At 38.5% G+C, this 25,160-nt stretch overlaps 1 protein-coding gene across 2 annotated transcripts in view; it reads left to right on the forward strand.

Annotated features, from left to right (window-relative positions):
- Nucleotides 1–778: 778 nt before the first annotated feature.
- Nucleotides 779–25,160, forward strand: part of UGGT1 (UDP-glucose glycoprotein glucosyltransferase 1) — a 124,974-nt gene continuing 100,592 nt past the window's right edge. For both annotated transcript variants that reach the window (XM_044242730.1, XM_044242732.1), the window contains exons 1-4: nt 779–965; nt 6,922–7,057; nt 11,379–11,461; nt 14,557–14,687. In XM_044242730.1, the coding sequence (XP_044098665.1) occupies nt 908–965; nt 6,922–7,057; nt 11,379–11,461; nt 14,557–14,687 (408 nt within the window). In that variant the 5' untranslated portion in view covers nt 779–907. The remainder of the gene's footprint in view (nt 966–6,921; nt 7,058–11,378; nt 11,462–14,556; nt 14,688–25,160) is intronic.

Here is a 25,160-nt window from a genome sequence, read left to right on the forward strand (position 1 = left end):
GGCAGAGAGGCAGGCAGAGAGAGAGCAGGAAGCAGGATCCCTGACCAGCAGAAAGCCCGGCGCGGGGCTTGATTCCAGAACCCCGGGATCATGACCTGAGCCGAAAGCAGAGGCTTAACCCCTCTGACTTAGTTAAAACTATATACTCCAAAGAGGTATTCATTTGTGGGTGGGTAAATTGATTTGCCCTGTGTCACATATTCTAAAACAATTTTGCAGTGATTGATTTGCGCTCCGCGCCCCCGCTCAATCAAAGGACAAAATAGTCCTTGCACAGAAGTTGTCGCTGCCGGTATAAGCTAAATCGTCTCACAAAATTTGAAAAAGTCTTCCTTTCCCACGCCCCCAGGAACGGTAGTTACCAAGATTTAGAGGTTAAGATAAAGTCCAAGTTGCTCAGAAACATTAAGCAATTTTGTTCCCTTATTGTGCAGCAGTTCTTTTAATATAAGGGTTTAAGGCAGTAGACTCTGAAGCGTCCTACAGTTCAACTCGGAAAAGTGGCTTAAACTGGTATCCGGCTTCATCACCTGATAACGGTTTTTGGGTCTCAGCGATCCCTCCTAGTCCCATTTCCGAGATCTTCAACGTGCTGTCCTTCCCAACGGCGCTACACAGAGGCGAGCAAAGAGGGAGGTGGTGCTTCCTCGGATACAAGATGGTGACCAAGCGGCGCTCTAGGCTGCCTCAACCGGGACTCGGTAGCCGGAAGTCCTCCGGCTCTCGCCATTAGGAAGCGGAAGTAAAAAGTGGCCTGCGGCTGGGCTATTGCTCCGCGAGACCGGCTTGAGGGGAGCCGCGGGAAAGGAGCGTGTCGGCCGCTCACTGGCGCAGCCGCTGCCGCCGCCGTCACCGCCCCGCCCCGGCGTTGTCGCTGGCATCGTCGCGGACGAAGCGCGGGCCCAGCATGGGCAGGAAGGGGGACGCGAGCGGCGCGTGTGCCGCGGCTGCGCGGCCGGTGACAGGTACGCCTGGCTTGACGTGGGGAGGTCTCGTGGACGGGGAGAGGGTCTGGGACGCGAGGCGACCCCGTGCCCCGGTCACCTTGAGCTTCCGCTTCTTTCCTGACTCAGTTTCTCTTTCCGTGCCCCAGTCCTGTCCTTATTTGCGCGTCCCCCGAGTTGCCCTCAGTGGTCTCTGGGCAAGGCATCAATTCTGCGGGAGTGACCACGGACTCTCTTAAGCGGTTTTGAGTCTTCAGTGAAGAGCTTTGAGGCCAGTGTGCCCAAGTGCAGAAGGAGGTGGGGGAAGTTCCCTAACCTGAATTTAGATCAACCCTGACCCCAAGTAGGTTGAGAACCAGCAGTTTGCAGGACTCTGATTGGGGAACGACTTCATTTTTTTATAGATTTCTGTTTTCCCTAAAATGAATTAAAGTGATGCATATTGGTTGCCGTTTTCATTTAAATACGAGGATCTGTTGGCTGGAGATTGGATGATCCGGTTTCACTTTTTGTGGGACCTGTCAGAAGAATAAGATCTGCATACATCGCCAATAAGTTATGGATGTCAACAGTTCTTCGTTGGCCAAATCTCCAGATTGTTTTGCATTTCTTGCCAGATTTGAGAACTAGCATATTTTGTTAATTTGAAGTCCGGAGGTCTTATACCTTACTGTGCTACACTATCTTAGAAACATTCATCGTGCACTTGCTGGCCAGTTTTAGTGTGATGTTTGAAACACTTTAAATAGTTACTTAACACACAAAATTTGGGATGATTGTAGCCTTTCCACTTGGCTTGCTTTTGACAAACTTTACACTTTTTTTTTTTTTAAAGATTTTATTGATTTTTACAGAGAGAGAGAGCGCGAGCGCGAGCAGGGGGAGGGGTGGAGGGAGAGGGAAAGAGAATCTCAAGCAGGCTCTGCTGAGCCTGAAGGGAAAGCCTTGATCTCTGGATCCTGAACTCATGACCTGAGGGGAAATCAAGAGTCTGAGCCTAACAGACTGAATTGAAGCACCTAGGTGCCCCCACACTCATTTTTATTAAAGGAAATAAACATTGCTTCCTACAATAGGATGGCAGCTTTTTTTTTTTTTTTTTTTTAGGATGGCAGCTTTATAGTGCATGTTTAGCTTAAGAGGAAGAAATTGAACTACGCAGAAAATTCTGTTAGATCTTCTCTGCAGTTACCAGTGATCATTTTCATACCAAATGAATAGTAACTACTTAAAAAAATTGGATTTATGGGGTTCACAGCAAACGGTCTTGCTAATAGGTATAAATGCATATTAAGTTTAATTATTTGGAAAGTAAATTTATTTCTCTAGAAGAGTCCTTCCTAATATTTTCCCTCACTGTTAATCATGTATGTTGAAGCTCAGGTGGCTGTCTGTAAGCTTGCATCGTGCACGTTGTTTTTTTAAGTTTGCCAGCTATTATCTTCAGTTTAGAAATGGAAGAAGTTGGTGATTTAGAATTTTATGCCTCCTCTGTTTTCCAGAAAGTGAAAGGTGTTTGCCATAATACAGTTTTTATTAATATTTCCAATATCCTACTGTAGATCAATGAGTAAGAGATAGTCATTAATTTAAACTAAGGAGAATGGGCCAGACTGGATCTTAAAGATAGTACATTTGGACCTAGGACTTATTTATTTTTATTTTTATTTATTTTATTTTATTTTATTTTTTAAAGATTTTATTTATTTATTTGAGAGAGAGAGAGACAGTGAGAGAGAGCATGAGCGAGGAGAAGGTCAGAGAGCGAAGCAGACTCCCCATGGAGCTGGGAGCCTGATGTGGGACTCGATCCCGGGACTCCAGGATCACGCCCTGAGCCGAAGGCAGTCATCCAACCAACTGAGCCACCCAGGCGTCCCTATTTTTATTTTTTTGAAGATTTTATTTATTTATTTATCAGGGAGCACAAGCAGGGGGAGCAGCAGGCAGAGGGAGAGGGAGGAACAGGCTCCCTGCTGAGCAGGGAGCCCGATTTGGGACTCGATTCTGAGATCCTGGGATACTGACCTGAGTTGAAGGCAGAAGCTTAACTTACATGAGCCACCCAGGTGCCCTGGGCCTAGGACTTATTAAAGAATGTTTTTAATTTGCCCACCGTGCCACAAGCACTATGCCTATGATCATGAAATGCCACATTGTAGATTCTGACAGCTATTATTTCTCACATTATTCATATTTACTAGCAACATTTAAGGACCACTAGGATCAAGAGTGATAAGATTCTCATACAATGAAGGCATCCTCAAACAAAAGGCACTTCAGTGAAGTTCTTACTTCTGCTTCTCTGAAACAGTCTTTTCCTGTAGTTTTACCTGTGGCATCAAGGATGTGGGTGGGGTCTGGGTGGGAGAGCTTTTCTTTAAGGTCCACTTCTCTCTGTCATCTTAATGGTGCTATACCTTGCCCCAAGAACTCTGTCCCTTTTAAAAATAGTTTAAGGGGGTGCGCCTGGGAGGCTCAGTGGGTTAAAGCCTCTGCCTTCAGTGCAGGTCATGATTCCAGGGTCCTGGGATTGACCCCCACATTGGACTCTCTGCTTAGCGGGGAGCCTGCTTCCTCCTCTCTCTCTCTCTCTGCCTGCCTCTCTGCCTACTTGTGATCTCTGTCTGTCAAATAAATAAATAAATCTAGCTTTAAAAAAAATAGTTTAAGGGAATCTCTGGGTGAGTCTTGGTGCCTAGAGTTTTCATTTTAACCCTTAAGTCTTAAGCTTTTTCTAGCTTCTTTCCTCTTGTCACACTCCTTTCTATTTGCTTTCATTCTTTCTTTAATGAATGATGGCCTGTGTTTATTTCATTTTGAGCACCTCTTGTGTACCTGGCATTATGCTAAGCATGTGGCCCTTATAGACGAAGCTCCCTGCTCTTCGCGGAGCTCACATTCTGTCCCTGAGGCAAGCCTGTCAGGCTAGTTGGTCTGTTTGCTTTGGTCCCAACTTCAGGCTGGCATGCTTGGTTTCAGGTTGAAACTGTGTCTTTCTCAGCCACCTATATCCCAAGGACTCTGTCCCTAGAAAGTCCTTGGACTTGTGTTGATTCTCAAAAGAAAGCTCTTTGCTCAGTCAGGGTCTGCACAGTATGAATTCTTACCTTCCAAAACCAGAGATAGCATGGTATTGTAGAACTTAAAAACAGGCAGATGTGGGTTCCAAGCATTGTTGTTTATTAATATTAGTCAAGTTCCTCAGCTTCACTGAGGCTGGGAATGATAATGTTTCATTCATTATGCAGCAAGTCTATAGGTATCTCCTGTTTTCCAGGCACTGTGCTATTTGCTATGGTGAACAAAATAGTCATGGCTGCCACCCTTTAGAAACTACATTCTAGTCTCCTGGGTAGTTGTGTGGAGGGACTAGATATCATGGTATATGCAAAGTACCTGACTCTGTGCTGGGCCCAGAGCAATGGCTCAATAATCTTAATGCTTCCTGGGGGACCTTTTGTCACTCCCTCTTCCCTCATCACTCTATGCATGCAGCCTGCCTGGGGTTACTGGCAGTGGTGTCCAGTTTCTAGTCCAGAGTTACTACTTTTGGGACTACACATCTAGGCCCCTTGGGGGCAAATTGTAAACAGAACTATAGTATAGTAATGCTAACATAGTTCATATATTCTGTCTCCAGTTTAAAAGTTTTGTGACTTTGTGGGGGGGGGATTTTTTCCCCTAACCACAGAAAATGTATTTCCAAGACATTTTTTTTGAGCCCATGTAATAACGATTTATTATTCTGTAATTTAGAAAGTGGTTTCTTACAAGAACGTCTTTTATTTTATTTATTTATTTTTTTTTGATTTTATTTATTTATTTGACAGAGAGAAATCACAAGTAGATGGAGAGGCAGGCAGAGAGAGAGAAGGAAGCAGGCTCCCTGCTGAGCAGAGAGCCCGATGCGGGACTCGATCCCAGGACCCTGAGATCATGACCTGAGCCGAAGGCAGCGGCTTAACCCACTGAGCCACCCAGGCACCCCACAAGAACGTCTTTTATTAGAACAATTAATTCTGGTATAGTACTTGGCACTTGAGAGAGTAATTTTCATGTTGCTTTTTCATTCTCAGAATGTCCTGGTGTGGCAGATACTGATATTCCTATTTCAGAGTCTGGGAGACCAAGGGCCAGAGAAGTTACTAGGGAACTTCCTTGTGGTTAAACTGCTAGTAAGTAGCAAACTCAGTAATTTGTCAGAAGTCCCTGACTCTGAAATGTTCTTTCTTTTCACTAGCCAAGTTTTTCTGTCATGCAGAGCAGGTTTCTGAGGCTGTAGTTCTGGGACCTGTAGGGGAGGAACTAAGGAGGGAAGAACTAAGAGTTCTTGAGTAGTCTGAAGTTGTATGTAAAATTTTTGGTTCTTGCTTGCTTCTCTGTAGGAAATGTCAGTAACTTTTTTTGCACTCTGAAAGGGCTACCTCCGCACCCCCAACCCTCACCCCAGCCAGAAATCTGCTAACAAGTTTCAGTGTTGGGGTCTAGGTGGCTAGCCCTAGTCTTTATAAATGTTGGCTATTTATTTATTTATTTATTGGTGCTTATTTATAAATGGGATATTAATTAGTCAATTAAATCAATTAAGCTGACAGTGTCTGAACTAAAAACTCTTAAAAGTAACTTTTTTATTTGGTTTAGTTTGATTTTGACCATTTGTTCTTTAGAGATACTGTGTGTTATGTGAAGCAGGCTGTTGGCACAACTGTTAATGCTTTTTGTAAAAAGAGGGTACTGACTGATCCTCCAAGCAGTAGCTTTTCTAATCAGTATCTCAAGGAATTGGGGTGAGTCTGGTGTGAGCCTTACCGACTGAACACTAGCATGCAGAAGCACAACTTTGTTTTGGTGTTTCTCACATATTCATGTCTTCTTTGGATTCCCATTCAAATGGGTGGAACTTAGATGCTGACTTATACGGCCTGGGGGCAAGTCTGATTAGGGTTCAGTGAGGCTGACCTCTGAGATGAAAAATCAGGCCAAAGTTGCCTAGAGCTGGAGTCTTTTTCTGAAATGATGTTGACATCTCTGTGCTTGAGGAGGTTGCTGCTGGGAGTTAGGAGGCCTGCATTCGATGGCTGTGCCAATTTACCAGTGATTCCATCTTCCTCATTTTGTAGATAGGGACCCATGATTGAGTTCTAACATTCTTCATTCAGAATGGGATTTGCATTTACACTCAAGACCCATCTGTTAGCCCCTTGGGGCTGCTGTGACAAAGTACCAAACTGTGTGGCTAAGAGCAATGACAGTTCCTTGTCTTTCGGTTTTGGAGGCCAGAGATTCTAAATCAAGGTGTCAAAGGACCATATTTCCTCTGAAATCTGTAGGGGAGGGTCTTTCTTTGCCTCTTCCAGCGTTTGCTAGCCCTAGGTGTTCTGTGGTTTGCAATATAGTTCCAGTGTTTGCCTGTCTTCTCTGGCATTCTCCCTGTGTCTGTGCACATGGTGTTCCCACTGCATGCCTGTCTCTCTGTCCACATTTTCCATTTTTTTATAACACCAGTCTTATTGGATTTGGGCCCACCCTAATGACCTCATTTTAACTGGATTTCCTCTGTTAAGACCATTTCCAAATAAGTTTGTATTTCGAGGTGCTGGGTTAGGACTTTTGGGAGGACACAGTTAATACCCATCATTTACATTTTCATCTGCCTCAGCTTTGTTTATTCTTATGGTTCATAAAGTATGACTGTGTGCTCCCTGCTGTGCCACCAACTGACTTAGACCCGTGTATAGTTTAGGCACCCCACGATGGGATGGAGTCTTTATAGGAAAGAGTATATGATCTATACCTTTAGTTATTTATCAGTCACTCAGCAAGTTGAAACCATGGAGATATTAGGTGCTGTTAAATTTCAGAAGCATTTCCATTTCTGTAATTTTCATGTTACTTTGTGTCTTTAAGTATTAAGATTCAGGTTTAAACATTTCTTTGTGGCAAAACCTTTTTTTTTTTTTCTTTTTCTTCTTAGGGGTTTGCTATAAAATGGGACTTATGACTATATTCACTGGACTATGGCTGTTTTCCTCAGTAAAGGCAGATTCAAAAGCCATTACAACCTCTCTTACGACAAAATGGTTTTCCACTCCATTGTTGTTAGAAGTCAGGTAAGAAGACATCTTTTTTTTCTTTCATGTGTTTGAGTAAAAATGTAGGATCTGCTAGTGAGTATTCAGGAGCTTTTTTAGGCAGTGAGATTATCATCACATGCATTTAGTCAGTGCCTCTTGCAGTGTGCATTGTGCTGTGTGCTAGTCAGAGGCTGTTAGAACACAGAATCTGTCAGTAGGATATGGTAATATTGATTCATAGAGATACTTAGGGACTTCTTTGGACAAATTTATTGAATTGGTTAAATCATCTTCCAAGAAAGGTATACATGTGGTAATAAAGGAAGAGAGAGTTGTACTTAAAGGAATTTTTCTATTTATTTGAAAAAGGTTTTAAGAGGTGTTTAATAAAAGAGAAAGAAGAGAGTTTGTCAAGATTGGGGGAGAGAGGGCCTGCTCCTTCTAAGAAGTTGGTAGAAGACCTTGAGATATGAGAGCACAGAAGGGAGGCTGAGGACAAGGCTAGATTTTATCCAAGATTTTACTTGTTCCACATTTTAACATCTCCAAAATTAAGATGCATTTTAATGAAATCAAGATGTTATCTTACAATTAAAATTGGTAACATTTTCCTTTTTAGTGTTTCATAAAAACGGTATGTCTTAAAACCGACAGTGTCTTAAAATCAATACAATACAATAAAGAAATACAATACAATAAAATACAAAATCAAGTAAAATACAGTAGTCAATGATTTCTTGGGAGGTTTGTATTCCAAGTATATTTTTTAGTTAGTGTTTATAAAATAAATAACTAGTTACCTCTCTTTTAAAAAGTCAGTGTTTTGCTTATAGAGGGAAACTTATTTTTATTGTATCTGAAATAATATATATCTAGGACTTACACGGAATCATTCTAAAGCATAAATTTTGGTAGATTGAATGGTAAGCAGTTGGTAAATCTCAGAATTTGATAGTGCTAGAAATTTGAGCTGTTGCATTACTTCAGTTAACTTTGGTGTATCTTTGTACTCTTCAACTTTAGAATTTCATCTTCTAACATTTCCTCCTTCATTCCTAGAAAAATGTGAATGAAGAGTTTTTGTTGTGTTGATTGTGTTTATGAATAGTGGCATCTTCTAAGGAAACAGCTTCATTTGGAATTGATAAAAGAGGACCAGTGGGAAAGTGGGACTTTTAGGATCTGATTTTGGCTTGCTGAGGAGCCTCATGGATTTTCTGCTGATCAGACTTAAGCTTGTATCACTCCTCTGTGCCTCCCTTCTCTCAGCAATAAAATGGCCAAAAGAAAAAATTACTACTGCGTTTATTTCACAGCAGTGTTACGAGTTGATAAATGGATTGAACTCTTCCAGTGTCAGAACTTTATTAGATGGAGAGGGCACTTATAAGTAAAGTGACCGAAGGTTGGTTGAGATCTAACTGTCTGAGCGGACTCTAATAGTTGACCTTTTTTGCCCTCCATTCTTATTTAGGATTATTTGTTGGTGTAAATCTAAGTGTTTAGGATTTACTATCACTTTCTAAATAATTTTGTGCAATTAACTGTAACATGTTTTATAGTACTTTGCTTGGCATTCTTTCTTGAGTGCCACTCAGTTACTCTCACTTAGAATAATATTTTTTGGTTTTGTACATTGTTTCAGAAGATTTTTATGGCATATACTTATGGGATTTTTGAGAAAGTATGTTAAAACTGTCAGTCTTAATTAACTCATTTTTTTCAGTTTCGTTGATCTCTGTGAAGTGCATAATGTATATCACTTCCTCCACCAACTTTGCCTTTTACAAATATCGCCCCTTTTTATGATTTCCTGACCATTTGCCATTTTGATTGATTATTTTTAGTCCCCTTCTTTGGCTGTTTGCAGACATTTTGGCAAGGTAATGGGACATCTAGGCAACTCAGAAATAAGTTGAGCATTATTAGAAATCCTTGATATTTGCCTCCAGAAGTAGCTGAAGCCACCATTCTTCCCTCCCAGGTCCATGGAGGACATTGATGGCAGATCATAGCATTGTCCATCTGAATGAGGGAGAGGGGACAGAATGTATCTCTACACATTGAGACCTGCAACTACCACAGATATTTTGCCTTCCCTGCATCTAGTCCTTAGGGACTAAAAATATTCCCATGTTATTTTTAGGTTAAGCCTGATCCTAATGAAGCAGTTGTAGCTTTCTAGTTGTTCATGAAGTGATATAAATTTAATTGAAGTAGAACAGCCATAATTACTGACAGAAATATTGTATAAGTAAAGTACTATTATTAAAATAGAAACCAATAATCATTTGTTGAGTACTCGATACTGTAATGGCCCAAGAATTCAGCATGATAGAGATCAAATAGATTTGAGTTTGCATTCCAGATTTTTGATTTGCTAATTCTATGCCCTTAAGCAAATCAATAACCTCTCTTGAGTTACAGTTTCTTTATTCTAAAAATGATTCTAAATCAGGGTGGCTGTGAGGATTTAAGGACATGAGTGAATATGCCAAGCATAGTGCCTGTCACATAGTAAGCCCTCCTTAAATATTCATTTCCCTTCCCTTTCTACTTCTTTATGGAAGAAAGACCATTTCTGATCTCCAACAATAACTCTGGGAATTTAGAAAACAAGTTACCAGATTTTTGCTATCTGGTGGACATTCAGGTTGTTTATGTTTTTTTTTCCTTTCTTTTGTCATTGAATTAAAAACTTTTTATTGTGATCTTTCAAAACATTTGTAAGTGGAATGGTACATATAATGTGCTCTCCCTCTACCTGTCACCCAGTTTTAGCTCTTATCAACTCAAGTGGATTAATCCATAACTACCACTACCCTCCTCCTTTATCCCCCTGGACTATTTTAAAACAAATCCTAGATATCATATAATTTCATCTGAAAAATTGTAGCTGTTTTACTCAGTGGAATAAATAAGAAGTGAAACAACAATTTAAAATGAAAAGCAAACAAACGGAATTATACTGTAAACAAATGGCAGCATTCCTTTTAATATTATCTTGTATTGTTCTTACCCTCCTTGGGTTAGTTCAGTGAATCTAGTAATTAATTTTCTTAGGACTGTTTGAAACTTATGTGTCATAAGACTTATTTATTCAGTGGGTTGAAGGAGAATATATATTTCAAGTTTTCCTGTAATTATATGAGGAGCATATATTTATTTGCAGTTGGCCTTTACACAGGAGGGTCTTAGCTTCAGTGAATCCTTGTTCTCACCATTATAACCTTTGAGTGTATTATCCTTCCCCCCTTTTCCACAAGCCTATCTTGTGAATGCAGCTTTAATTTGTGAATTTAGTGTTTATTTGAATATCATAATCTATTTGTCTTAATATCTTGTTTTCTTAGACCATAAGCCTAGAAAGCTTAGAAAAATCCCACATTCAAGGAGGTACTAAATAATTTAATAAATTATGATAATGGGTATTTTCAGAAACCTATTTTTAGAGAGGCTGTGTGTTACCAGGAAATGTTTCTTATTTTTCCCATATTTCTGTGTCTAGCTGTGGAGTAGAATGAGAGTTGTACACCCCAGTGTTGACAAGTAATGGGAAAGTCTTCCTTTGGCTAGGTAAGCTGAGATCCAGATCTGTAGTTTGCTATAAGACAGTGAAAGATCACCACTACGTTAGTATTCCGTCTCAGAGGAGAAGATGACTAATTTACATGAATCATTTGATCAGTATACACATTTTCTTTTAGTGATTTTCGGCTCTGGAATGAAGGGAAATTTAGAATGGCCATTATTTAGGTCTGTAGAATAAAGTCAAGAAAAAATTAAGGTGGCATTAAGTTCTAAGAACTTATTTTATTAAACTGAAATTTGGTGATCTTGAAAATTTGGAACATGCTGCCTTTGGTCTCCTAGAAATTTCTCTAGGGTTCATGTTTTCCTTGGGAGAACCTTAGGTAAAACATTTTTTTTTTTTGTAATTTGTAAGGTCTTTCAGAGAATAAATGAACAGAACTAGTACCAGAATTGTCAGTTTGTAATTCTGCTATTACCAACAGCGTTTTCAACAAAATGGGGTTTCATAAGATTTATTTATATTGGAACTTTCCTCTTGTTACATAGTTGTTCCAGGTTTCTTATGGAATACCTATTAGGCTATTAATATGAATAAGTGAGTAAGCTACTAAGCTAATTAGTTATCAATAGTCAATAAGCTAATAAGACTTGCTTATCATTAGAATATATATTATACATGCTTGTGTATAATGTATATTATAAAAGCCAAACTCTGGACATTTGGAAACTTAAAAACCTATTTTTACTTTCTTTAGTAATGTAGCATACATTAGAAGATTTTATTAAGTTGTTTTATTTCTGATATTTCCCCCTTTTCTCCCAGTGAGTTTTTAGCAGAAGACAGTCAAGAGAAATTTTGGAATTTTGTAGAAGCCAGTCAAAATATTGGATCATCCGATCATCACGGTAAAATTGAAGCAAATGCTTCTTTGACTTTGGTATCTGGGAAAATATTAGGAAAAAATGGTCTCTTTCACAGTATTTATGGCTTAGTAATTAAAGGAAAATGTTTTTATCTTAATGACTAGAGTTGTGATGGTAGTCAGCAGAGCCAACACAAACTACTGCTTTTGAAGCAGTTTATCACTTTGTCTATAAGTACTACCTTTGATTTCTTTCTCCCTGCTTGTTTTTGTTCTTTTGTATTGTTTTATTAGAAGTGCTATATGAATATTTTATAGAAGTCAAATTCATTTAAAATCATTTAGTATTAACTTAATTACCATTGATTTGATTCCCTTTTTCTTTTCTTATGAACTAATTGCACAGCTGATCTATTCTCGTTAGGTTCATTATCATTAAGTTAGTGCTATCCAAAATGTTTCCTGTTGCGCCTGCCAGCCACCCACAGCTTGAGTGTTGAGGTATCAGATGAATGCCAATGTCAACTGTATCACTTGTTTACAGTTTATGATGTGCATTCACACTTTCTAGTTCAATATAAGCTTTATAGATATTTGTAGTATAAACATTACTAGTTAAAGATGCAGATAACTTGGGTAGCTAAAACCTTGAATGTTACATTGACAGGCCTTGTTGTAGAGCAAATGTGTGAAAACAAAGTGATTGCTATTAGTATTTAACTGAATTGATTTTAGCTTTTTGATTTTTAGTTAAAATAATACAAATTTTAAAAGCCAAGTCTGAATTTCTTTTTTTGTGATATTAGTACATAAAGGTTTGAGCAAGCATCTGTAGTTTGAGTTACATAATTTAGAGTCAACTGGAATTGTTTGTGTTACCGAAAAAAATCATTTTACTTTTAGTTTACAGTTTCATAAAACAAATTTATCGAAGTGGGTTTTATAATGAAATTTGAACTCTGATGTTTAAAATGAAATTTCCTCAATATAAATGATAATGTGTTCTTGGTTAAAGTTGGGGTAGTATGAATTTTTGAAAGTGATCATAAAAGTGTGTTAAATATTTTATTTGAAATATTATCCATTGCCCACCACCCAAAGGTATTGACCATTAACAATCTGGCAACATTTTAAGTATTTATTTCTGGTGTCTTTTTCTGCTTAGAAGATGCTAATGCCATATAGAACCTTTTATATTTTACTTTTTAAAATGTTAGTTATATTCCTTAAAAATACTTTTTGATACATAATATGTGATTTAATAGTCAAGCTTTTAAAAGGCTTATAAAGAAAAATCTTGTTCTTTCCCGGTCCCCCTCCTGTTTCTCGCTTGCTTTTTATAACTGTTTAAATTATTTTGTTTAGCCTTCAGTGTTTTTTTTTTTTAAATAAATACATCATATGTATTCTTATTTCTCATTCTTTCTTAACAGTAAAAAAGATAGCTCACTATGTACAGTTGACCCTTGAATAACATGGGTTTGAACTGCATGGGTTGACTTACACTCAGATTTTTTTTCTGTGAATACAGTGTAGTACTTAAATGTATTTTCTCTTTATGATTCCATTTTTTTTTTTTTAAGATTTTGTTTGTTTATTTGACAGAGAGATAGAGAGCACAAGTAGGCAGAGCGGCAGGCAGAGGGAGAGGGAGCAGGCAGAGGGAGAGGGAGAAGCAGGCTCTCCGCTGAGCCGGGAGCCCGATGCGGGACTGGATTCCAGGATCCTGGGATCATAACCTGAGCTGAAGGCAGCCGCTTAACCGACTTAGCCACCCAGGCACCCACTCTCTCTTTATGATTTCTTAATACATTTTCTTTAGCTTTATTATTATATGCATAAAATTGCATATAACATACAAGATGTGTGTTAATTTACTTTTATGTTATCAGTATAGCTTCCTGTCACCTATAGGCTATTAGTAGTTTTGGGGGAGTCAAAGTTATATGTGGATTTTTTTTTTTAAGATTTTATTAATTTATTTGACAGACAGAGATCACAAGTAGGCAGAGAGGCAGGCAGAGAGAGGGGGAAGCAGGCTCCCCGCCGGGCAGAGAGCCTAATGTGGGGCTGGATCCCAGGACCCTGAGATCATGACCTGAGCCGAAGGCAGAGGCTTAACCCACTGAGCCACCCAGGCACCCCTATATGTGGATTTTTGACTGATGGGGCAGTTGATGCCCCTAAACCCTGTGTTGTTCAAGGTTCAACTGTATATTGCTTTGTACCTTGCGCTTTAACAATATATTCTGGGGAGTTTTTCATACTGGTACATATTTTTTTTTTTTTTTTTCCAGCTCAGATAGTTTGTTCCAGTTGTTTAAATGCTTCTTCCCAAACTACAGTTTTGTTAATATCCTTTTATACTCTGTACTTCCTCATTACACTGCTCAGTTTTTGTTTTTTTTTTAAGATTTTTTTTATTTGAGAGAGAGAGAGCGTGAGCATGAAAGGGGCAAGGGGCAGAGGGAGAAGCTGGCTCCCTGATGAGCAGAGGGCCCGATGTGGGACTTGATCCTGGGACTACCAGGATCATGACCTGAGCCGAAGGCAGTTGCTTAACCAACTGAGCCACCCAGGTGCCCACACTGCTCAGTTTTGTTGGGTTATTTGAGTGAATAACAAACATGGTAGGCACTGGGGATACAAAGATAAATACAATAAACCTTCTGCCTGTGGGGGCTCAAAAACTATTTGGAGAGAGGTAGGTAGTGAGTAAATAATTTCGTAAATGATGTGGTAATTGAAAGAGGTAAGCAGAGAAATAGTATAGGATCAAAGAAAAGATGTACTTGTTCCAGTGAGGCATGGGGTAGGGGTTGGGAGTGACTTTGCAGAGTAGGTGATGTCACAGCTGAATTCTTGTGGAGGTATGTAGGAGTTAGTCATCCAGGTAAGTGGGATAGATGCAGTCCAGGTAGAGGGAATAATGTGAACAAAGGGAAGAAGAGAGGAAGAGTACAATTACTTCCTATATTCTAGGGAATTCTAAGCATTTGACAACAGTTCCAGATAGGAGAGTGGTAAAATTTTGCCACCATATACCTCTGTAACACATAGCTTTATACTTTATGAACTATCTTATTTGCATATATCTAGCCATGTGTAATTATTTTGGATAATGTTCTTCTTTGACAGGTACTGATTATTCCTATTATCACACAATATTAGAAGCTGCATTTCAGTTTCTGTCACCTCTACAGCAGAATTTGTTGAAATTTTGCTTGTCCCTTCATTCGTATTCAGCTACAATTCAAGCCTTCCAGCAGGTAAATTCAGTGCTTAGAGATAAGAGTATTTTTTATGGCTGGTATAACATGGTGATTGGATATATTGTGGTTGTGCTGGCATTGTGTTACAGAGCTATAACTTTTCTGATTGAAATTTCTGAGGATTTGTTTATAAATAGAAAGCAAAGCTGGCATTAAATCTTCAGATCACAGCTTTTTTTTTTTTTTTTTTTTAGTAAAAAAACATAATTTACACTATTTTCTTCTTTAAAAAGAAAAGAAAAGAATATCCACACATAAATGAAACTACCAGACTTTTAATATAGCACAGCATAGGAGATACAGCCTTATTAAACCAATTGACCATGAATCAGATCACAGCCGTAGATCTAAAAGCAGTTCTCAGGAAACTCAGGGGATGGGAAATACAAAGCAATATCACAGGGGTAATAAGAGTATCTGGAATGTAGGAAAATTTGTAGTTAAATGATCTGATTTCTTCAACAAATGTTATAAAGAAAGAAAGAAGGGAAGGAAGAACTTCAAGAGAGACTTAAAATATGTGTCATCTTAATGCAGTGTGTGGATCTTGTTGGATTTTGAGTTGAACAGACTGCCATTGTAAAAAAAAAAAAAAGAATCGAAGATGAGTATACACCGATCATATATTTGATGTAAAAGAAATGTTAATTTTAAAAACACTGTCTTATTATAAAATAAAGGAGGCATAGAAAACCACTCACAAGAAATATGTAGTATAATGGATTTTTGCGAAGTGAGTACTCGTAATTTTCCCCCAGGTCGAGAAGTAGAACTTAGCCAGGCCCTCTGGCAGCCTGCCCTTCTTGTGCTCTGCTCTTATCACGGCTACCTTTTACCCCCCCAACAGGAGGGTATCAACCTCTGTTTGAAATGACTTGCTGCACTTCGTTATCATTATATTGCCTGAGTGCATCTCCACACAATAGTTTAGTCTTGCTAAGTTTTAAAAATTTTGATAATTGTTTTTTGGTCGGGGGGGCATTGGATTTACAGGTTCTTCTTCTATTCCTTTCTTTTCTTTGAATAATTTTTTTTGCAGTCTGTATTTTGTTGATCACATGTTGGTACTCATGATGCAGTTCAAGTTTTTCTCTGTCTGTTTCTGGCACGTTGGCAGCTGATCTAGAGGCTCAGTGAGAATTGTGTTTCATCCTTTTGGCAAGTGCATAGGTAGTGTTCTGTTTCATTAGGAGATGCTTAATGTCTTTCTTCTCTTTTTGATTTAGCAGTCAGTCCTGCTCTATGCTTAATCCATTAATTCTTTGTGGGATGTAAAGTGGTGACTCTCATTCTTTTTTTGTTGTTGTACATACCCTCACCTGGTGCTGTTCATGTGGGGAAGGCAGAATACATCCTTGAGTCTTTCCTGCCATTTACCAGGTTTTTGAATGAGTTTGGTTCACTAGCATCCTTTTACTTTAACCATTTAGTTTTTTTGTTTCAACTTTTTTTGGTGGGAAAATGTAGGTAAGGTAAGATTTATCATCTTGGGCATTAATTTAAGTATGCAGTATGATGGTATTTAGGACATTCTTATTGTTGTGCAAAATCACCATCATTCATCTTCAGAACTCCTTTCATATTGCAAAACTAAAACTTTATATTCCTCAAATAATAACTTTCCATCCCCCCTTACCCTCTCCCCCTTGGCTGGTAACCACCATTCTATTTTCCATCTCTGAGTTTGCCCATTTTAGATACCTCATTTAAGTGGAATCATACAGTGTTTGTCCTTTTGTGTCTGGCTTATTTTTCATAGCATAATGTTTTTAAACTTCATCCATGTTGTACCATGTATCAGAATTTAATTTCTTTTTATAACTGAATGATATTCCATTGGATGTATATAACACATTTGATTTCTCCATTCATCTGTTACTGGGCATTTGGATTGTTTCTTCCTTTGGCTATTGTGAATAATGCTGCTTGGAACATTGGTTTATGACTGTCTGGTTTTGTCTCTGTTTTCAGTTCTTTTGGGTGTAAACGAAGAGTGTTAATTCATGGATCATGTGACAATTCTGTACTTAACATTTTCAGGAATTACCAAACTGTTTCCATAGCAGCTGCACCATTTTACATTCCCACCAGTAATGTATCAGGATTTCACTTTTCCCACATACTTCCCAGCACTTGGGTTATTTTCTGGGTTTTGATACTGGCTGTCCTCATAGGGGGGAAGTGGTATCTTGTGATTTTGATTTTCATTTCCTTAATGACCAGCAATGTGAAGCAGCTTGTCATGTGTTTATTGGCCATCTGTGTTTCTTCTTTGGAGATTTGTCCTTTATTTGTTGTTACCCATTTTTCAGGTGGATTGATTTTTGTTGTTGCCGTAGGAGTATTTTTTTTTTTTTTTTAAGGATTTTTTATTTTATACATTCGACAGACAGAGATCACAAGTAGGCAGAGAGGCAGGCAGAGAGGCAGGCAGAGAGAGGGGGAAGCAGGCTCCCTGCCAAGCAGAGAGCCCGATGTGGGGCTCGATCCCAGGACCCTGAGATCATGACCTGAGCTGAAGGCAGAGGCTTTAACCCACTGAGCCACCCAGGCGCCCCTGTTGTAGGAGTTTTTTTTTATATACTCTGGCTTTTAATCATTTATTAAATATATACTTGTCAAATATTTTCTCATGTTCTGTGGGTTGCCTTTTCACCGTTGGTAGTGTCCATTGATACACAAAATTTTTAAATTTTGATGAAGCTGTTTTATCTTATTTTTGCTTTTGTTGCCTGTGCTTTTGGTGTCGTATCCAAGAAGTCATAACCAAATCCAGTGTCATGAAACTTTACCCCTATGTTTTCTTCTAAGAGTTCTATGGTTACATATTATCTCTCAAGTTAGGTCTTTGATCCATTTGGAATTTATTTTTGTATATGCTATAGAGTAAGAATCCATCTTCATTCTTTTGCCTGTAGATATCTAGTTTTCCCAGCATCATTTATTGAGGGACTGTCCTTTTTCTATTGATTAGTCTTAGCACCCTTATTGAAAATCAGTTGAGTGTATGTATGAGGGTTTACTTCTGGGCTTTTTACTCCATTGATTGATATGTCTTTACTTGTGGAAGTACTATAGTGTATTGATCACTGAGCTTTGTACTAACTTTGGAAAACAAAGTGAGTATTCTACTGAGTTCTTTTGATGTAATGCTGGTAGTCTTTGATTGCTTCCTTGCTCTCTGGGTATGGTAAGTAGTTTCAGATTTATCTTGTATGTCTCTGGCTATAGATTTGAGATCCACTATTTCTCTAGGAGGCTCATTAAAATTTTTTGTTTGCTTGTTGTTTTCTTTTGGTAGGAATGGTATTTTTTTTTTTTTTTAAAGATTTTATTTATTTATTTGAGAGAGAGAGAGTGTGAGAGAGAGCATGAGTGAGGAGAAGGTCAGAGAGCGAAGCAGACTCCCCATGGAGCTGGGAGCCTGATGTGGGACTCGATCCCGGGACTCCAGGATCACGCCCTGAGCCGAAGGCAGTCGTCCAACCAACTGCGCCACCCAGGCGTCCCAGTAGGAATGGTATTTTAAGAGCACAGTCTAGGCACTAGGGATATGCACTGCAATGGGTTGGTCATTGTATTTAGGACTTTTAAATGGGTAGAGGTAGGAGGTGACTACTTGTATATCTAAAGGCAAAATAGATAGAGCTATGTAAAGATGAAATACTTCATGCGTTCATACTGATTATTTCCAATTCAAATTAAGGACTACTTTGTTACAGCTATAGGTCTTTTCTTCCACACTAAGAATATTGGTTCTCAAGGTTATAAGGGATGGTAGAATTAGACTATCTTGTGGTTTACTTGTTTGTTTTATCCATGTTACATACATAGTAACCTTAATAACAGTAGTCCTACCATTTCCACAATTACATCTTTTTCTTTCTTTCTTTTTCTTCCTTCTTTCCTTTTCTTTTTTCTTTTCTTCTTTTTTTAAAGTAAGCCCCACGCCTAGTGCAGAGCCTAGTGTGGGACTTGAATTGAGGTCAAGACCTGAGCTGAGATCAAGAGTCGGACTGACTGAGCCACTCAGGTGCCTCCACAATTACATTTTTATAAACAATTAAAAATTTTTCTTTTGGCTTAGTGATCCCCATTTTCCCTTCCCCCACTTTTAAAAATGAATGTATTCTAACCTAGAGCATAGATGTTTCATATTAGAGTATGAAAGTATTAGAGAGTATGTTTCATACTCTCTCCTTGAACCCTCATTTCATCTTAGTTCTATAAGTCATATCTTTAATGCTCAACCACCAGTCCTTTTTTTTTACTTGCATGATTTATTTTTATTTTTTTAATTAACATATAATGTATTATTAGCCCCAGGGTACAGGTCTGTGAATCTTCAGGCTTACATACTTCACAGCACTCACCATAGCACATAATCTCCCCAGTGTCCATAACCCATCCATCTTCTCCCTACCCCTCTCCCCTCTCCCCACTGCAACCCTCAGTTTGTTTTGTGAGATTAAGAGTCTCTTATGGTTTGTCTCCCTCCCAATCCCATCTTGTTTCATTTTTTCTTTCTCTACCTCCCAACCCCCCCACTTTGCCCCTCAAATTCCTCATATCAGGGATATCATTTGATAACTGTCTTTCTATGATTGACTTATTTCGCTCAGCATAATACCCTCTAGTTACATCCACATTGTTGCAATGGCAAGATTTCATTTCTTTTGACGGCTGCATAGTATTCCATTGTGTGTGTGTGTGTGTGTGTGTGTGTGTGTGTGTATGTATATATATATATCACATCTTCTTTATCCATTCATCTGTTGATGGACATCTGGGTTCTTTCCATAGTTTGGCTATTGTGGACTTTGCTGTTATAAACATTTGGGTGCATGTGCCCTTTTGGATCACTACATTTGTATCTTTAGGGTAAATACCCAGTAGTGCGATTGCGGGTTAATAGGGGGGTAGCTCCGTTTTCAACTTTTTGAGGAACTTCCATGTTGTTTTCCAGAGTGGTTGCACCAGCTTGCATTCCCACCAACAGTGTAGGAGGGTTCCCCTTTCTCTACATCCTCACCAGCATCTGTCATTCCCTGACTTGTTAATTTTAGCCATTCTGACAGGCGTGAGGTGGTGTCTCATTGTGGTTTTGATTTGTATTTCCCTGATGCCGAGTGGTGTGGAGCACTTTTTCATGTGTCTGTTGGCCATCTGGATGTCTTCTTTGCAGAAATGTCTGTTCATGTCCTCTGTCCATTTCTTGATTGGATTATTTGTTCTTTGGGTGTTGAGTTTGCTAAGTTCTTTATAGATTTTGGATACTTGCCCTTTATCTGATATGTCATTTGCAAATATCTTCTCCCATTCTGTCAGTTGTCTTTTGGTTTTGTTGACTGTTTCCTTTGCTGTGCAAAAGCTTTTGATCTTTATGAAGTCCCAATAGTTCCTTTTTGCACTTGTTTCCCTTATCTTTGGGGATGTTTCTAGGCAGAAGTTAGCTATGGCTGATGTCGAAAAGGTTGCTGCCTGTGTTCTCCTCAAGGATTTTGATGGGTTCCTTTCTCACATTGAGGTCTTTCATCCATTTGGAGCCTATTTTTGTGTGTGGTGTAAGGAAATGGTCCAGTTTCATTTTTTTGCATGTTGCTGTCCAGTTTTCCCAACATCATTTGTTGAAGAGACTCTTTTTTCCACTGGACATTCTTTCCTGCTTTGCCAAAGATTAGTTGACCATAGAGCTGAGGGTCCATTTCTGGGCTTTCTATTCTGTTGCATTGATCTGTGTGTCTGTTTTTGTACCAGTACCATACTGTCTTGATGAAGACAGCTTTGTAATAGAGCTTGAAGTGTGGAATTGTGATGCCACCAACTTTGTCTGTCTTTTTCACCATTCCTCTGACTATTCCAGGTCTTTACTGGTTCCATATAAATTTTAGGATTATTTGTTCCATTTATTTGAAAAAAATGGATGGTATTTTGATAGGATTTGCATTAACATATAGATTGCTTTAGGTAGCATAGACATTTTCACAATATTTGTTCTTCCAATCCATGAGCTTGGAACATTTTTCCATTCTTTGTCTTCCTCAATTTCTTTCGTGAGTACTTTATAGTTTTCTGTGTACAGATTCTTTGTGTCTTTGGTTATGTTTATTCCTAGGTATCTTATGGTTTTGGGTGCAATTGTAAATGGGATTGACTCCTTAATCTCTCTTTCTTCTGTCTTGTTGTTGGTGTATAGAAATGCAGCTGATTTCTGTGCATTGATTTTATATCCTGAGACTTTACTGAATTATTGTATGAGTTCTAGCAGATTTGGAGTGGAGTCTTTGGGTTTTCCACATAAAGTATCATATCATCTACAAAGAGTGAGAGTTTGACTTCTTAGCTGATTCAGATGCCTTTAATTTCTTTTTGTTGTCTGTTGCTGAGGCTAGGACTTCTAGGACTGTTTTGAATAGCAGTGGTGATAATGGACATCCCTGCTGTGTTCCTGACCTTAATGGAAAAGCTCTCAGTTTTTCTCCATTGAGAATAATATTCGCCGTGGGCTTTTCATAGATGGCTTTGATAATTTTGAGGTATGGACCCTCTATCCCTACACTTTGAAGAGTTTTGAGCTCAAGAAAGGGTGCTATACTTTGTCAAATCTTTTTCAGCGTCTGTTGAGAATATCATATGGTTCTTGTTCTTTCTTTTCATTAATGTCTTGTATCACATTGATTTGCGGATGTTGAATCAACCTTGCAGCCCTGGAATAAATCCCGCTTGGTCATGGTAAATGATTCCTTTTAATATACTGTTGGATCCTGTTGGCTAGTAAGTTGATGAGTATTTTTGTATTGGTGTTCATCAAGGATATTGGTCTTAATTCTGTTTTTTGATGGGGTCTTTGTCTGGTTTTGGGATCAAGATAATGCTGGTCTCATAAAATGAATTTGGAAGTTTTCCTTCCATTTCTATTTTTTGGAACAATTTCAGGAGAATAGGAATTAATTCTTCTTTAAAAGTTTGGTAGAGGGCACCTGGATGGCTCATTGGGTTGGGCCTCTGCCTTCGGCTTGGGTCTTGATCTCAGGGTCCTGGAATTGAGCCCTGCATTGGGCTCTTTGCTCAGTGGGGACCCTGCTTCCCCCTCTCTCTCTGCCTGCCTCTCTGCCTACTTGTGATCTCTCTCTCTCTGTCAAATAAATAAATAAAATCTTAAAAAAAAACCAAACAACTTGGTAGAATTCCTCTGGGAAGCTGTCTGGCTCTGGACTCTTGTTTGTTGGGAGATTTTTGATGACTGCTTCAATATCCTTACTGGTTATGGGTCTGTTCAGGTTTTCTGTTTCTTCATGGTTCATTTTTGGTAGTTTATACGTCTCTCGGAATGCGTCCATTTCTTCCAGATTGTCAAATTTGCTGGTGTATAGTTGCTCATAATATGTTTTTTATATTGTTTATATTTCTTTGGTGTTGGTTGTGACCTCTCCTCTTTCATTCATGATTTTATTTATTTGGGTCCTTTCTCTTTTCTTTTTGATAAGTCTGGCCAGGGGTTTATCAATCTTATTGATTCTTTCAAAGAACCAACTCCTAGTTCCGTTGATTTGTTCTACTGCTCTTTTGGTTTCTTTTTTATTGATTTCTGCTCTGACCTTTAGATTTCTCATCTGCTAGGTTTAGGCTTTCTTTGCTGTTCTTTCTCCAACTCCTTTAGGTGTAGGGTTAGGTTGTGTATTTGAGACCTTTCTTGTTTCTTGAGAAAGGCTTGTATCGCTATATATTTTCCTCTCAGGACTTCCTTTGCTGTGTCCCACAGATTTTGAACAGTTGTGCTTTCATTATCATATTTTTCCATCAATTTTTTCAATTCTTCTTTAATTTCCTGGTTGACCCATTCATTCTTTAGTAGTATGCTCTTTAGACTCCATGTATTTGAGTTCTTTCCAACTTTCCTCTTGTGATTGAGTTCTATCTTCAGAGCATTGTGGTCTGAAAATATGCAGGGAATGATCCTAGTCTTTTGGTACTGGTTGAGACCTGATTTGTGACCCAGAATATGATCTGTTCTGGAGAATGTTCCATGTGCACAGAGAAGAATGTGTATTCTGTTGTTTTGGGATGGAATGTTCTGAATATATCTGTGATGTCCATCTGATCCAGTGTGTCATTTAAGGCCTTTATTTCCTTGTTGTTCATTTGCTTGGATGATTTATCCATTTCAGTGAGGGGGGTGTTAAAGTCCCCTACTATTATTGTGTTATTGTCGATGCGTTTCTTTGATTTTGTTATTAATTGGTTTATATAGTTGGCTGCTGCCATGTTAGGGGCATAGATATTTAAAATTGTTAGATCTTCTTGTTGACAGACCCTTTGAGTATGATATAGTATCCTTCCTCATTGCTTATTATAATTTTTGGCTTAAAATCTAATTTATCTGATACAAGGATTGCTACCCCAGCTTTCTTTCTTTTTTTAAAAATTTATTTATTAAACAGACAGAGATCACAAGTAGGCAGAGAGGCAGGCAGAGAGAGAGGAAGGGAAGCAGGCTCCCTGCTGAGGAGAGAGCCCGATGCGGGGCTCGATCCCAGGACCCTGGGATCATGACCTGAGCTTAAGGCAGAGGCTTCAACCCACTGAGCTACCCAGGTGCCCCCCAGCTTTCTTTTGATGTCCATTAGTGTAGTAAATTGTTTTCCACCCCCTGACTTTAAATCTGGACATGTCTTTGGGTGTAAAATGAGTTTCTTGTAGGCAGCATATTGATTTTTTTTTTTTTTTAATCCATTCTGATACCCTGTGTCTTTTGATTGGGTCATTTAGCCCATTTACATTCAGGGTAACTATTGAGAGATATGAATTTAGTGCCATTGTATTGCCTGTAAGGTGACTGTTAACTGTATATTGTCTCTGTTCATTTCTGGTCTACTACTTTTAGGCTCTCTCTTTGCTTAAAGGACCCCTTTCAGTATTTCCTGTAGGGCTGGTTTGGTGTTTACAAATTCTTTTAGTTTTTGTCTTGGAAGCTTTTTATCTCTCCTTCTATTTTCTTTTTTCTTTCTTTCTTTTTTTTTTTTTAAAGATTTTATTTATTTATTTGACAGAGAGAGATCACAAGTAGGCAGAGAGGCAGGCAGAGAGAGAGAGGTTAAGCAGGCTCCCTGCTGAGCAGACAGCCCGATGTGGGACTCGATCCCATTATCCTGAGATCATGACCTGAGCCGAAGGCAGCGGCTTAACCCACTGAGCCACCCAGGTGCCCCTCTCCTATATCCAGCTAGACTAGCTGGATATAGTATTCTTGGCTGCGTGATTTTCTCATTTAGTGCTCTGAGTATATCATGCCATTTCTTTCTGGCTTGCCAGGTCTCTGTGGATAAGTCTATTGCCAATCTAATATTTTTACCATTGTATGTAACAGACTTCTTGTCCCTGTCTGCTTTCAGGATTTTCTCTTTGTCACTAAGACTTGTAAATTTTACTGTTAGACGATGGGGTGTCATCAGCAGTGTTTTTGCCACATGTCTTTAGTTATTTGGCTTTTCTGACTCTTGCTTATTGGTAGATTCCTCAAGAGGGGCTCATGGGAACAATGTTACCTCAGTTTTGCACGTTTATATATGTTAGATATAAAGTCCTTGCTTTATATCTTCTTTCCTATGCTTGAACATATTTCTTTTTCTTTTACCATAAAGTCTTCTTGGAGAAAGTTGGATGATAATCTTGTTTTCTTTCTCTTAAAGTCTCTTGGTCCTTTTGTCTAGATCCCTGAAGGATTATTAATTTTTCTTTAACATGGCTTACACTATATTCTAGTGAATTATGATGTTGAAAAAATTGGAGAGTGATTGTCCTGGGTCAGTATTCTCAGATACCCAATATGTACTTACTAATAGAGAGTTTCAGATCATTGTTTATTTCAAGAATGGTTTCTTAAAACTTAAGTTTTTTCTAGTCCCTTGTTTTGGAATTCATATAATCTCTCCCTGCATGTTGAACTTTCTTTGTCACTTTCTCTGAATTGCTTTCTCTTTATTTCTTTCTGATTTTTAAATATTTCCTTCTTCTGTCTTCTGTTTCTTTAAGTCATTACTTCTCATGTTTGTTTTTGTGCCCCTTCTAGTTTAGTCTCAATTTCTGCAATGATTTTTCTTTCTTCTTCTTTTTTTTTTTTTTTTAAAGATTTTATTTATTTGACACAGAGACAGTGATAGAGGGAACACTAGCAGGGGGAGTGGGAGAGGGAGAAGCAGGCTTCCCACTGAGCAGGGAGCCTGGTCAGGACCCTGGGATCACAACCTGAACTGAAGGCAGACGCTTAATGACTAAGTCACCCAGGCATTCCTTGCAATGATTTTTCTTTTATAGATTCTTTTCTCTTGAGTCTTTCACCTCACTTCTGAGTTTTTCTAATGCTGCCTTATGTTCTTCGTTATGTCTAATATAATTTTCTTAATATATTTTAACTTGTTAAATTGTAGTTCACATTTCCATTGTTTTGGGGCTGTGTTTTTCTGACATGGC

This window comes from Neovison vison, chromosome 3, assembly GCF_020171115.1.
Source record: "Neovison vison isolate M4711 chromosome 3, ASM_NN_V1, whole genome shotgun sequence".
NCBI classification, from domain to species: Eukaryota; Metazoa; Chordata; class Mammalia; order Carnivora; family Mustelidae; genus Neogale; species Neogale vison.